At 35.0% G+C, this 16,207-nt stretch overlaps 1 protein-coding gene across 5 annotated transcripts in view; it reads left to right on the top strand.

Moving 5' to 3' along the window:
* Positions 1-333: 333 nt before the first annotated feature.
* The window catches only part of ORC5 (origin recognition complex subunit 5), a 94,457-nt gene continuing 78,583 nt past the window's right edge, over positions 334-16,207 (top strand). For all 5 annotated transcript variants that reach the window (XM_036230287.1, XM_016145921.2, XM_016145923.2 and 2 more), the window contains exons 1-4: positions 334-513; positions 3,521-3,613; positions 6,399-6,599; positions 15,944-16,018. In XM_036230287.1, the coding sequence (XP_036086180.1) occupies positions 442-513; positions 3,521-3,613; positions 6,399-6,599; positions 15,944-16,018 (441 nt within the window). In that variant the 5' untranslated portion in view covers positions 334-441. The remainder of the gene's footprint in view (positions 514-3,520; positions 3,614-6,398; positions 6,600-15,943; positions 16,019-16,207) is intronic.

Here is a 16,207-nt window from a genome sequence, read left to right on the forward strand (position 1 = left end):
AAGCTCCCGGGTACCCAAAGTCTCTGAATTTGGGGCCTCAAGGCGGGAAAACTAAAAACACAGGTTTGCGGGTCACCGGCAGCCCACAGAGCCCTTTTTGCTTTTTTCAGTTCCATCTCGTTCGCCCATCCCCGAGTCCACGCAGACTTTGGGTAGCAAACGCCGTGCCTAAAGACGCCCACCTTCAGGCAGGAGCCGCCGGAAAACCCTCCCGCTGCGAAAGCCACAGAGCCGGGGGCCGCAGACCGTTGAAGCCTAAGGCGGGGCGAAGTTACGCGTGCGCGTTGACGTCATACAGACGCACGGGCACGTCGGCCCCTCCCATAACCCTGTCGGTCAGGTTTCCGGCGGGAGTCGGGCCCGCGTTGTAGAGAAGGAACTGCGGCTGACTTGGTGACGCCAGCTGGCCGTCGTCTGCACTGTACCCTGGTTGACGCCAGAATGTCTCACTTGGAAAACATGGTGCTTTGCCGCGAGTCCCAAGTGTCCACCTTGCAGTCCCTGTTTGGAGAGGTACTGTGGTCAAACTACCTTTTCTCTTCCAAATCCCGGAGCAAACGTTTCCGTGGTCTGGTGACGTGTTCCATTTTTTTTTTTTTTCCGTGTTTGCATTGAGGGGCAATAGACCATTTTTTACGTTGGTATAGGGGGTATTGTAGGTCTACCCAAGTCCTTCCTTCAAAGTAACTTGCGTTAGTCCCTTTAAAAGAAAACTATAGTGCAGGACCGGCTCGCACTACAGGATGTTATCCCCCGACGTGTTCGATTACACACGCCACACTTTTGAGATCGTGTTAGCCTAAAGTAGCCACCAGCAGTTGCTTCTTATCTTGCCCCAGCTGAACAGCATTTTATACAACGGGTGTTTGCAGAGTGTTATTTATTCAGATGTAAGTTCGCACATTTCAGTGAGATAGGGTAAGTCAAGTGTGAATAGGTGGTGTTTTTCAAGATCAGTGAGGGCCAAAGTAGTGCTTCAAGTTTAAAAATTCAGCAGCCTACCTAGAATTGGGAAAGCCCTGAAGAGATCCAGTCGAGACTTTTTGATGCTGTCTGAGAGAAGAGATTAAGTGTCTCCTCTGGATGGACACAGCTAGGGGAGTCCTTTCCGTGGGCAGGAGGTAGCATTCACCAATTCAAATCTTAATCTGTTTTTAAAATTATATTCTCACCCTTGGGGAGCCTTTTGCTTCAAACTCATTATTTAGACTTGGAATTAATCAGACTTGGATCTTATTTGTAAAAGAGTAAATGAGAGTTTTGAGTCATGCCCATTATCTGCCCTTCTCCCATCTTCTGGTTTGCCTTAAGTCCTTTTAAGTACTATCATCCTTCTAGAAATGTTGAATGGCAGCCTGAGGTGGGTCTGTGAAATATAAGTGGAAAGGTACCACCCTTCATCTAAAGTGGCACATTCGTTAGGGAAGTAAGAGGTCAGTGACTGCATACTCAGTAAGTATTCTAGTTATAATGCATTCAGTTATAATTAGCCATATTATCACTCAAACATATTCTAGGTTAAATGCTCTGTGCATTCCTTCCCTGGAGTTAGTTGATAAAGCCAGATTACCCTAACCAGAAGTGGTCCTCCTGAAAAAGAATGTTGGCAAATAGAGATGTACAGTATCAATGTGGCATGGGTTACAGAAAGAGTTTTGACCTTCAGTCTTACTGCAAATCATGTTTAACAATATTATCACATTTCTTCAAGGTGCTGTGCATGAGGGAGGTGCAAAAACTGGTTCATATTTTTAAGCAGATTCCTTTATTTGTTCAACGAACAAATACTTACTGAGAACCTTTTCTGTGTCAGACACTGTGCCATAGCCCGGCTTACTACAGTTTATATTAGGGAGGTTTATGAAGGTGAAAGGTTAAATAACAATGCAAGTGTTCAATTTAATTCTAGGGAGCAATAGGAAAGATGTTATGATATTATGAAGCACAAAATAATGGATGCAAAGTGCGGTAAGATTCTAGAAAAGGAGAGTTTTAGGATAGTGTGAGAAAGGTTCCTATAGGATGTCTTGAACTTTTCTTTAAATGACATATAATATTTGTATAACAGGTGTTCAGCAAGCATGCATTTAATTTTGGGACAAAATTTTTGAACCAGTTAATTTATAAGATTTTTACATACATTTTAAAACAGGATTATGTAGTTAAACATCTATTTTTAGTTTATTTGTAGGATTTGGGTTGCTTTTGCCATAGGCATATGGCATTTGGAAAGTTTTTTTTTCTGTATAAATCTGATTTCCAATTTGTCCTGCAAAAGGAAATGTATAACTTAGTGGCTAGAATGTGATAAATGTTTATGGCTACTATTGTAGTAGTAGATGATCATAGAGACCCTACTTTCTCATGGAAATTGCATCATCCAATTTTCTTGTAATTATTTTAAAAATATATGTCTTCCCACTATACTATGAACTCCAAAGTAGATTTTGTCTTTAACTGATATTTATACTCTTCAGTGCATCATGGTTTTTAGCATATAATAGGTATCTAATAAATGTTTATTGAATGACTGAAACATATTTGTAGTATTAATTTTCACCAGACAGATGATTCTTAATGTACTGTAGGAGGATCTTAGGGAACGTGTTCTTTGAAAGATAGGTAGATAGTATCACTGTTTTACTTGATGAAATGTAAACATTTAGGCCAGGGTAACTTAATATGCATAACTCAAAAAGTATCCTGTAAAGTTCCCTAAGAACAGAGGACTTGAAATCCCAACCCTGTTTAGGTTTTATAAAAAATATTTCCAACAATGATTATTTTTAACTGAATTTATTGAGATGACATTGATTAATAAAATTATATATTTTTCAAGTGTACATTTAGATAGTCATATGTATATTGCATTGTGTATTCACCATCCAAAGTTAAATTTCCTTCTGTCACCATATATTTGATTTCCTTTAACATTCCTTAGTGACATCCCTTCTTTCTCCCTTTCGTCTGGCAATCATTAAACTGTTATCCATGTCCACATAGAGTGAAATCATATGGGTCTCCACTTTTTTTGTCTGATTTGTTTTGCTTAGCTTGCTAGTCTCAAGATTCATCCATGTCGTTGCAATATTTATTTAGTTTCAAAGCTCTAAAATGTATAATAAAGTTGCTGCCTGTGTGGGATTAGATTCTTTACAAAAGGGTTATGATAAAAACAGAGTATGGTCAAAATTATCCTTGAAAAATCTCTTCAATTCCCTATAAATTCGAAAATACAAGAGTTGGTATATATGAACCTGTACAACAATATAAAAAGCATAACTATATATAGTATATAATAAATGTGCCAGATGTAATTTTCAGAAATTTTAATTTCTTAACAGAGAAAGTGCTTAGAATTGACTTCAGGTAAATGCAAAGTGCGATGACTCCAGTATGCTCACCATTGAAATAATTTGGATTGAATATTTTACTTTACGATATCAAACTTTCTCATGAATTGATAAGTGTTTATTTTTTGTTTTGTCTGTATAGATTAATATTTGTCTTTTTCTCCTAGAGACATCATTTCAGCTTTCCATCCATTTTTATATATGGACATACTGCCAGTGGAAAGACTTATGTAACACAAACTTTGTTGAGAACTTTAGAGGTAAGAATAACCCTAAATAAACTCGATGTTAATTGATTTTTACTCAGAGTCCAAGAAATGGGAGGGATCTGAAATATTTAGTCCAGTTTACCTTTCTCTGAAGGAATGTCATCTGCATAAAACATTTCTGACCATCTTTTGTTGAATATATTCAAAGACTGTAAGCTTCAGAAAGGATTGTTACATAACTTAAGCCTTAATGTTAGAAAGTTATTTTTTATTTCTCATTTTCATTGGCTGATAATATTTGCAGAAAAAAACACATGATAAATTCTTTAAAAAATATTAAAATCTGTTTCTGGTGTATTTGTAACTTTGAAACCAGTAATTGTGAAACTCCACAAATACAAAACTGACTATATCACCTTTACCCTGTCTTCTTCCCATATTGCCTATCACAGAGAATGGTCTCAGCATTCACAGAGTTGTCTAAACTTTCTCTTTACTACTTCCTCATCCTCATCATTGTTTCTTCTATGTATTTCTGCCAAGTCTACTCAGTGCAGTCCATTCTTCATCCTCTCTTAAGATCATTAGGCAAGTATTCAAGTGCTTTGTCTGATATATAAGACCTTTCATAAGCCGAATTCAGTTTATCTTTCATAATATAATAGCTAAAAGTCTGGCAGACTCATTTTCTTCTTCTGAACTTACCACTTAGTGCTTTCCCCATCTGAAAAGTAGAGCTAATAGTGACAACATTTGGAATTGTAAGAATTAAATGAGTTAATACATAAAAAGTGCTTAGTAGAATACTTAGTATATAGTAACTCTAAAGGTTAGCTGCTATTTTAATGACAATCGCTATATTCTCTTTCATGTTCTCAGGATGGGCAAACTTCTTGTGAGTCAGATAGTAAATATTTTAGGTTTATAGGCCGTATAGTTTCTATCACAAAAATACTCAACTCTACCTTAGTGTAAAAGGAGTTGTAGACAATATCTGTCTGAATGGGTCTTGCTGTGTTATAATACAACTTTTATTAAAACATGCTGGCCTACAGGCTGCAGTTTGCTAATCCCCAGTTGTAAGCTCTAGTTCTGAGGCTGTATCTTATGTATGGCATACTGAATGACTTATAGTTCTTGCTTTCTTACTTTTACACCTTGGCACATACTACTTCCTCTGCTCGGAATGTTTTTCCTGTACTCACTTGGCCTCTGCTACCCTATGGCTTGGCCAATACTTATGTATTTTGCTACTTATATTTTGGGAATCTGTTCTCCATTCCCTAGAGTGTGTTAGACTCTCCTCTGTTGTGCAACCTCAGTACTCTGTGCTTAATTCTGTCATAATATTTAGCCCTTTCAGCTGTGATATTGTATTTGTGTTTTGCTGGCTCAAGACTGAGTTTCTTGAGATTATCCTTAGCAACAAGCACAGTGCTAGGCACATATCAACTTTTGAGTTTTAGCTTTGATCCCTAAGATCACCCGTGCATTTAAAAATGCAGATGCCTGGGCTTTGTACCAGACTTCAGAATCTGAGAACCTCCTATATTAAGTGTGTGTGTGTCTGTATAATAGGCATGAAAACTAAATAAGGAAGTTACATATTTATGGGATATATGTCATTTTTTAACACATTATAGTCTTTGTTGCTCTTTAGTCATTGTAATAAATGATGATTACTACTACTTTTGGTATAGGTACACAGAGAGGCACTTAGAATATGCTGCCAATAAAGGTCATGCCTTTAGGGATAGTAGTAAGCAAGACATTTATTCATAATGGAGATCTTGTGAACTTTGTGGGGGTAAGGGAGGTCAGTAAATGCTGGTATTGTGCCTTAGTATATATAATGTAGTCTTAGTTATACCGTTACTCAGAGAAAGAAATGCCTCATTACTGGGTGAAATTTATAGGATATAACTAAAAAGAATTATAGGTTCTATTTTTTTGTGCCAGATACCACAGGTGTCTTTCTCTGAATGATCAGTACTGCTTTTGTGATTTCATCCTGAAAACAGACTATGTTTGTGAGCAAGTCTTATATTTCCTTGTTATTTCAGAATTACCTTAATTTTGATAGTTCTCTAAATGAAGAGCTAGTTCTCATTCTTCGTAGTATTATGGTTTCTAACTCTTACAATCCTTTTTTTTTGATCTAGGTTTATGCGTTATTAAGTTAAGGGTATTATATTAAACTTACAAGTATGAAATTTCCACTAAGAATTTTAACATTCATATGTACATGGGTTACTTATAAGAATTTTTTATAGAAAAATACAGGTTTGTTTTGAATCCTTATAGGAAACAAATGGTAAACTCAAATAATTGAAATGAGTTTAATGAAGGGACTGTTTTACAATGGATGAAGAAGTGTTAAGGGAACCAGTAAGGGATGGTGAAGCATTGAGAGCCTTTACCTCTCCCAAACCTGAACTGGCCACAGAAAAAAGTTGTTACCAGACCCCAGCAAGAGCTGTAGCCTTCAACTAAGGGCTACCCAACTGGAGCTGTGGCCTTTGGAAGAAGCTCGTAGCTGCTTTCAAACTGTGGGCCTCTGAGGGGTAGGGATGGGAATCAAGGGAATAGACATTCAGCTTCTCTCTTACCACTCTCCTTCAGTCTTCTGCTGGTTCTTCCCATTGGCTGAATCCAATCAGTGCTAGATTATAAGAGAGTCTATGCGATGCAGTGTGTAGTGGTCAGACTCCTGGGACATAGCAGGTTGGAAAGTGGTAGGATATAGGTTTAGGAGGGCAAATGGGGAATATCCAGAAGAGCCTTTATAGTGTATGTGTGTTTTCTCTTTACACTTTCTGTTTTGTTTTGTTTTCAGCTACCACATGTCTTTGTGAATTGTGTTGAATGCTTTACCTTGAGGCTGCTTTTGGAACAAATTTTAAACAGGTTGAATCATCTTAATTCTTCAGAGGATGGATGTTCTACTCAAATAACTTGTGACACGTTTAATGACTTTGTTCGCTTGTTTAAACAAGTAACCAAAGCTAAAAGTCTTGAGAATCAAACTGTATATATTGTAAGTAATTTAATTTCATTATTTCATCTCTTATTTGAAAACTAATTTGTTTATTAGCTCAATTTCTATGTATTTGTTTAGAGTCTTATGTATAGTATACTATGCAAGGTGCTTTTGGGATACAAAAATGTTTTAGATGTATTTCTTATACAAAGAGAGCTTCAGTTTGACAATACTGACATATGACTGACTACATGTAGATTCTGATAAGTGATACCAATGAGATGCAAACTCTGACTTAGGCACAACTTCAAGAGGTGACAGCATTTGAGATAGTCATAAAAGAATGATTAGGGTATTATAGGAAGAAACTGAAGATTAGGAATTTCACATGGAGGAATTATGTAAGCAAAGGCATGCAGATGGGAATGGAGGCCAGGGAATGTCAAATTGTATAGTTGTAGTGGGTTATAAGTATGAAGAGAGAAAAAGAAGACTAGAAAGATAGGTGGTGGCAGATCTGGAATATCTTGAAAACTATACTAAGGCACTTTGTTTCACTTTCTATGTAGCAAGAGGAAGATTTTAGAGCAACAAATATGCTTTAGGAAGATTACTCTGAAGGCATGTTGAATAGGTAGTTTGGAACAGGTGAAAGACTGAAGGCTAGAATGGTTTTGAGTAGCTATTTACATTAGAGGAAATTTGGGTCTGGATTAGAGTTGAGGCAGGAGATGTAGAAAAGAATAAATGCGAGACAGCAAAGGTCAAACTTGTCAGTTGTATCAGGTAAATTTGTAGGGAAAGATGAATCAATTGATTTTATGTTGGCTAAGTCTGAATTGTAGTTACATCAATGTGAAAATGACTAGCAGTTAATTGAAAATGTGTAATATGTTTTACATTAGTGAATTTTTAAAAATACCTTAACTTTTTTTAAAAAAATGATTATTTCTGGATTTGGAATTGAATATAAAGATCAAAACAGTAAGTTATAAATTCACTGAAAGGGCCAAATCTTATTTATTCTTGAATCTCCTTAAATGTAAAAAACAGTTCCTTCCTCATTTAATTTCATTCATTTATTTGTTCAACAAATATTTATTGAGCACTTCCTGTATGAGAGGCACTCTTCTAGATACTGGAGATAGAACGTGTAACCAAATAGTCTCTTCCTGCTTGCTGCTTATAGTCTAGTTGAGGAAGGTAGATAATGAGCAAGTTAATGTGAAGTATGTCAGATGTGATATGTCAATAGAGTAAGGGAGAAACGAGTGAGGGAGAGTAGTTATTTTTCTAAATAGGAAAGACAGGGGCTATCTCACTGAGATGATGATAATTGAGCTAAAACCTGAAGGAAATGAGGGGCAAGCCATGAAAACATCTTACAAGAGTATTTTAAGCAGAGATTAACATGAGGGTCTAAAGGAGATTAGAGCATACCTTGTGTATTCAAAGAATATCAGGAATGACATTGTAGCTGGAGTAATTCAAGTAAGGGGGAGAGTGGTAATGTTGAGAATCAATGGGAGGATTCAAGGACAGAAGCATGTAAACTAATGTTACGGATTGAATTTTTTCTCCGGAAATTCATATATTGAAATTCTAACTCCTAATATCTCAGAATATGACCATTTTTGGAAATAGGGTCATTGCAGTTCTAATTAAGATGAAGTCATACTAGAGAAGATTGGGCTCCTATTTCAGAATGACCAGTGTCCTTATGAAAAAGGAGATTTTGGAGACAGACATGTACATGGTCATATTCTGAGATATTAGGAGTTAGAATGCCATGTAAAGATTGGAGTTACGCTGCCACAAGCAAGGGACTAGTGGAAGCTAGGAGGCCTGGAACAGATTCTTCACTAACACCTTCAGACGAAGCATCGATTTGCCAACACCTAGATCTTGGACTTCTATTTTTCAGAACAATAAACTTCTGGTGTTTAAATCACCCTGTTTGTGGCATATAACTTCTGTTGTTTAAATCACCCTGTTTGTGGCGCTTTGTCGTGGCAGTCGTAGGAATCCAATACAATTAGTTTAGAGGCATTTCTAATAATCTAGGCAAAACATCATGTTGGCTTAGACCAAGGTAGTAGTAATGAAGGTGGTAAGAAGTGGTCTGGGTATATTTTAAAATTAAGGTTGACAGAATTTTCTGATAAACCTATCAAAGTGAGTGTGGAGGAGAGAAAGAAAGAAGTCAGGATGACTCAACAGTTTGTGTGCACCTGAAAAGATGAAATTGTCAGTATTTGAGTAGAGAAAACTATAGCAGGTGGGGATTTTTGTGTAGGGGAAGAAGTGATCAGGAGTTTGGTTTTGGGTGTGGTTAGTCCAAGTAGAGATGTCGAATTGACACTTGAACACTTGAGTTTGAGGTCAAGAGAGGTCCAACATGATGGGGATTTTGGAGTTGTGAACATATAGATAGTAGTACTATAAGCTGTGAAACTGGATTAGGTCACCAAGAGAGTGAGTGAATTAGATAAGAGATGAGTCCAGTAACTGAGCCCCGTGGCACTCCAGTGTTCAGGAGATAAAGAAGAACAAATGAGGAGGCAGAAGAAATCAGTGGTGTTCAAAGAAAACTTGGGGAGTACAGTGTCCTGGAAGTCTCACTAAGCTGCCCTTTCCTGTCTTTTGGCCAGAGAGAGCAGGCTTTTGTTGAGGCTTTTGTGATCTATGCTTGTGGGCCTTTCTGTAATGCTGCTGCTTCATTTCCACACCTGGGATATGTGAGGCAAAGGACAACTCAGGCAGTTTACTCTCTGGGGTGAGTTGCCATTCTTCTGGTTCAGAGGTGCCTAGCTGGTCTGCCTTCTCTCTAGCCCTGTTTGTTTTATATATAATATTCAAGATTCTTCATTTTAAGAGGAAGAATTGGAAAAAGTATATCTCCATCTTCTCAGAAGTGGAAATCTAATTTTTTAAAAAATGCAAGTGCAAAGTGAAGAATACAGCAACTAGTATAGTTTGGCCCATTACCACCTTGATTTATGCTAAGGAGGCTCTAGTTTAACCCACCTTTGTTTTTGCACTATCAGTGCAAATGTCAACATGGTAAAAAAGGCAAATCATATCTTACTATTATTATGAAAATAGTTTTGACCTTGCCAATCTCTCGAAAGGTGTCAGGGATCACCACCACCACCCTTGTCCCCCTGCCCCAGGGGGTCACACATCACACTTCAAAAACCAGTGATCTAGAAAATTTTTTTTTTTTTTTTTTTTACTAAGTGTATAAGAGACAAGATCATCAGTGTAGAGGATTTTAAAGAACTAAGTCCCCATCTCAGAGGGAGGTCATTTATGTAGGTTTGAATAGCCAAAAAATACAGGAGTTGTATTAGAGAAGTGATAGAAACTGTAATGCTTAAAGAATGAGGAGGAATGACTCAAGAATATGTGGATAACTTCAACAAGTAGAATTTCAGAGCTAGATGTTTTTAGGGAGGAGGGAGAATCAGTATTCTAAAAACAGCTCTGAAAAGTAATAAGGGCTCTACTCATTTTTCAGGCCCTATGGATCAAAGGAGGCATTCAATATTTGTTGACTGTATGTTAAGAGTGGATAAGTTTGCAGATATTTAGTTTAGAACAAATTTTTAGAGTAAATCTATACACTATTCAGATATCTAACATATGAACTGGGAATCTTTGGTACTTAGGAAATAATACATAAAGGTGGCTGAGAATGTTTTCTAGTCAGTAAACTAGTTTTATAAATTAAGAGTGTTAGAAAGCCTTTGTATAGATTATTTAAAGAGATACTTGGATCTGAATTAAAATTTTTACTCCTCTGAATATTACTTTTCTGATAATTGCTTTTTAAAAAAAGAATAATTTATTAGAATACAATAAAATCATTAATTACAGTGGGTTACCTATATCAAATCAGGATGAACTATTAATTTACAGTGCCGCTTTGTGTTTTATATTGAAATGGACATAAAAATTGACCAATTTATTCGAATTAATCTGTGTCCTAAATCAGAGAGTTATCTCAATGGAGATTGATGGGAAATTGCATAATGGGACAACATAGTGGAAAAACTAACTTATACCTTTTTAGCACTAAACAATTTAGTTTTATTTTGTCTAAACTAATTAGGAATGAAATATCTTAGGTCAATTACTCATTGTTTCAAGCTGTCTATTAATAAAACAGATATAAAACAATTTGTATTATTCGGGGAAACAATACCCCCTACATTTTAATTCTGTTCCTAATTTAAATAATTATAATTTGCAATAAAATTTATTAATAAAGTATAAATGATTTAAAAAAAAAAACAGCTTTCTTTGGAGAAAGGGCGATTTCAGTTTGGGTAGAAAATGTGCAAGAGTAACCTAGACCATCTTGCCATAATAGAAAACTAGGAAACTATCAACTGCTACTAAAGTTATTTTAAAAAGACAGGATCTCATGGATCAAATTAATTAATATTGTTTAATGTCCTTACTACCCAAAGTGATCTATAGATTTAGTGTAGTCCCTATCAAAATTCCAATGGCATTTTTCACAGAAATAGAAAAAACAATTCTAAAATTTATATGGAATCATGAAAGACTATTAATAGCCAAAACATTTCTGAGAAAGAAGAACAAATCCTGAGAAAGCTGGAAGCATCATACTTCATGATTTTAAACTGTAGTAAAGCTATAGTATTAAAACAGTATGGTACTGGCATAAAAATAGACACATAAATCAGTGGAACAGATAGAGACCTCAGGAATAAACCCACATATATGAGGTCAGTTAATTATGACAAAGGAGCCAAGAATATACAATGGAGAAAGTACAGTCTCTTCAGTAATTGTTGTTGGAAAAACTGGATAGTCACATGTGAAAGAATGAAATGACCATTATCTTACAGTATGCACAAAATTAACTCAAAATGCATTAAACACCTTAACATGAGACCTGAAACTATAAAACTCCATGAATAAAATAGGAAGAAATCTCTTTTAGGTCAGTCCTGCAATCTTTTTTTTTGGATTTGACACCAAAAGCAAAGGCAACAATAACAAAAATAATCAACTGGGACTGCATCAAATTAAAAAGCTTCCACACAGCAAAAGAAACCATCAAAATGATGAAAAGAGAGATGGGAGAAAGTATTTTCAAATCATATATCTGATAAAGGGGTTAACATTTAAAATATATAAGGAACTCATATAACTCAGTAGCAAAAAAACAATCTAATTAAAAAATGGGCAGAGGAACTTAATAGACATTTTTCCAAAGATGATATCCAATGGCCAACTGGTCCATGAAGAGGTTCTCGACATCACTAATCATCAGGGAAAGGCAAGTCAAAACCACAATGAGAGATCTCCTCACACCTGTTAGAATGGCTATTGTCAAAAAGACAAGAGATAACAAGTATTGGCAAGGATGTGAGGAAAAGGGAATGCTTGTGCACTATAAATTGGTACAGTCACTATGAAAAATCGTATGGAAGTTTCTCAGAATTTAAAATAGAGAACTACCATATGATCTAGCAATCTTATTTATGGATATATATTCAAAGGAAATGAAATCAGGTTCTCAAAGAGATATATGCATCCTCATATTCATTACAGCATTATTCACAGTAGTCAAAATACAGAAACAACTTAAATGGCCATCAGTGGATGAAATTATATATTGTAAATCTAAAATTAAAAGCTAAAATCAGAGGCCAGAAGTATTTATTTGGGTGGCAAAGAATTGCAATTTGGGTTTGGGTAGCATAGATTTAGTCAAAAAACTAGATGGTGTCCCTATTACAGGATGAAAGCAAAGGGTTTTTTATGAGGAAGGGAAAGGATTAAACGAAAAGTGATTGCCTGAGGGGGAGGGGGAGGGGAGCAAGTATATAGAGTAAAAGGGGTCAAATATGTGGTGACAGAAATCTATGGATGATGAAGACACAATGAAATATATATATGCCTTACTGTTGAATTTTACACCTGAAGCTTAACTGGGTTTTGTTAACCCATGTCACCATAATAAAAATTTAAAAAATAAATAAATAAATAAAAGAAGAATTCCTATGGTATATAAGCTGAGCGAATCTTGGCTATATGTGATTGGTCACTGATTCTGTCTTCAGATAGAGTCCATAATCATTAGTCCTTGTGGTCAGGATGTCCCCTTTCCTGCTGGCTTTACAAACAGTTCTTTTTAAAAACAATGTTGATTTTAGACCTTTGGATTTTAGCCCAAGTACAAAGATTCAAGAACAAGATGTGCTAGGCAGTTCCTCCAGAATGGCGGCTTTGACTCCATTTTGAATAAACTCAGTTTAGATTATTTTTCCCAAAGGAGGATTATTCACCCATTAGAAGGAAGGAAATTCAGCCATTGCGACAAAATGGATGGATCTTGAGGGCGTTACGCCAAGTGAAATAGGTCAGAGAAAGACAAATACTTATGATCTCACATGTGGAATTTAAAAAAGCTAAGCTTATAGAAATAGAGTAGAATGGTAGTTACCCAGGGGCTTAGAAGGTAAGGGAAATGGGAGATGTTGGTTAAAGGGTACAAACTTCTAGTTATAAAATGAATAAATTCTGGGGATCCTAATGTAGAACATAGTGATTATAGTTAATGATACTGTATTATACACTTACCTGAAAGTTACTAAGAAAGTAGAAGGGAATATGACCCTGCCAACATCTTGATTTTGGCCCAGTGAAACTGATTTCAGGCTTTGGATTTCCAGAACTGTGAAAGAATAAATTTTTAGTGTAAGCCACCAAATTTGTAGTGATGTGTTATAGCTACCACAGAAAGTTAATACAGACACATACTCATTCTGAAAATTGGTAGATAACGGGAAAAAATCAAGCATTTATCCCTCTTGTCCTGTATGAACTTTATTTCTGGGTAGCCAAATAGGGGATGAGGGAAGCTTCTTTCTAGAAAAATGTCCTTTAATAAATACAGAAAGTCATAGAAGATTATAGTTTTGTAGTCCCTAATTAATAATCCCTAATTAATAATCACAGTCTCTAATTAGTAATGTACACAGGCAGCGATCATCAATTGATGCTGAAATCATTAGGTGAAAAGCTATTAGGGAACTTTATAGTGAATGAATCAGGCTGACAACACTTGAACCTTTTAGTCAATCTTAACATCACAAAAAAGAGAGACAACCGGGTATTATATGCTTGTTGATGTAATTCAAGAAGAAATATACAACACCATTTGTGAAGTATTCTTGTCCAAAACTTGAACCTGAATCTGATCAAAAGTCTGGATCTACCTGTTATTTTAAAGTAAATATAGGGCCTCTAGGAACATCACAGAAATATAGTCGACCAATCCAGAATTTGGAAAATTCCATATGGCAAGTGACCCGATTTCTCTTAACCAATAAATAACAAGGAAACAAAAAGAGTTGGTGAAACTGTTATTGAAAACAAACTTAGATGACAAACCAAATATAACAAGATGTAATATATGGACCTTTTAGGATCCTGACTCATAAGCTAATCTAAGAAGACATTTATGGATACAAGTGAGGAAATTTGAATACTGGTTAATAGATATTAAGGAATATTGTTTAATTTTTTAGGCATGATAGTGATATTGTGGTTATGTTTTTTTTTTTTTTTTTAAAGTCCTGATTTTTTATACCTGCATACTGACTTATTTACAGAGAATGGTATGTCCGGGATTTGCTTTAAATTATCCAGCAAGATGGTGGAGGGAAAAGTGGGGGGTGGATAGAAGAAACAAGATTGGCCATATGTTGATGATGTTGAAGTTGGATGAAATATATATGGGAATTCATGGTACCAATCTTCCTACTTTTGTGTATATTTTAAAATTTCTATAACAAAACGTAAAAAATGTTAGAGTAAATGTTTTTTTCAAAAATTTATTTAAATTAGTTCAAGTATACAGTACATTGGTTAGACCTCTACGTAGTTAATAAAACGATCCCTCCAATTGCTCCCTCCCTCCTTTGGCCCTCCACCTAGCCATCATATTAATGCTAACTGTGTTCCTTCTGCCGTGCTCCCCATCCCCGTGACCAACTATCAACTACTAATTTGTACTTTAACCTTTAACTCCATTCTCCCAGCTCCCCAACCTCTCTCCCCTCTGTCCCTCACCAAATTGTCCATTATATTTGTGAGTCTGTTTTTGATTAGTTCTTATTATTCCTTAGATTCCGCATATAATTGAAATCATATAGTATTTATCTTTCTCTGACTTCTTTCATTCAGCATAATAACTTCTAGGTCCATCCATGTCATTGAAAATGGTATTTCATTTTTTTTTTAATGGCTGAGTAATATTCCATTGTATACATGAACCATAATTTCTTTATCCAGTTGTCTGTTGATGGGCATTTGGGTTGCTTCCATATCTTGGCTATTGTAAATTGTGCTGCCATTAATATTGGAGTGCACCAATCTTTACAAATTATTGTTTTGGTTTTCTTTGGATAAAAGAGTAAATGTTTTAAGTACTGCTTTTAAGACCTCGATTTTTTTTTTATGGACTGATGGATGACCTCTTCAAACAAGTTTTTTAATATTTTTTCTTTTTTTAATGGAAACCAAACATATAAATAGAATAATATAGCGTATCCAAGTAAACCCATCACCCAGCTTTAATAATTTTAACATGTGGCCAGACTTTTGTGTCATTTGTACCCCATTAATTGTTTCCTGGATCACATCATGTCATCCATAAAAATATATATGTTTTATATATCTATTCTACTATATATGTATATCATATATACATATAGATTAATATGTATGTGCTCTTTCTCTGTATATAGTATGTATCCTAGATATCTCTAAAAGATAAGTATCTTTTTAAAAAACATAATCCCATTAACATTGTCATAACACTGAACAAAACTTTTAACTTAACATGATCTGTTATCTAGTTAAACAGGGTTTAGCATGCAGTTAAAGTTCAAGCAAGAAAAGTTTTACGTGGTGAAATTCAGAATTTCCCTCTCTCTTTCTCTTGTCAGGAGTTGTAATTTTTGGTTCACAGTGGACATTTATTATCAAATGGAATAAAAAATGCACATGGTTGTATTTCTTATACACCTAAGAAAATGTCTCGCATCATTATCTTTTCTATAGTTTACCTACTTGTGAAGTAAACCTTTTAAATACAGCTATGACTCATTTTCTATTTAGAAATTTGAGTTAAAACATGTCATCAGTAGTCCATTTTTTAAACTTATTTGACTTATTTAAAATGTCTTCCACAAGTGTAAATATTATTAAAAATTCATGTTACAACTTTTTAACATGGAAAGTTTAGTTCTTGAATTGTACATTATTAATATTTTTAACATTTATAAAATAATTGTAAATCTTTTGTAAAGGGCTTTGCACATTGATTTTGATGCCGCATTTTTTTTTTTAATAAGGTTCTAGATAAAGCAGAGTATCTAAGAGATATGGAAGTGAATATCTTGCCTGGGTTTCTTAGGTTACAAGAATTGGTAAGTAATGTCTTTTTCAGCTACGGCCTAATCAGTAGATTGTGTTGTTAACTTTTTTCCTTTTGCTAATCCGATAGGTGAGAAATGTTATCTTAATATGATATTAATTTGCATTTCTCTATTCTGAGTGAAATTAGCCTTTTTTCAAAGTTAGTTTATGACTTGATAACAATTATTCTTCAATTGTTT

The sequence above is a fragment of the Rousettus aegyptiacus genome, unplaced genomic scaffold (genome assembly GCF_014176215.1).
Source record: "Rousettus aegyptiacus isolate mRouAeg1 unplaced genomic scaffold, mRouAeg1.p scaffold_m13_p_13, whole genome shotgun sequence".
Classification (NCBI taxonomy): Eukaryota; Metazoa; Chordata; class Mammalia; order Chiroptera; family Pteropodidae; genus Rousettus; species Rousettus aegyptiacus.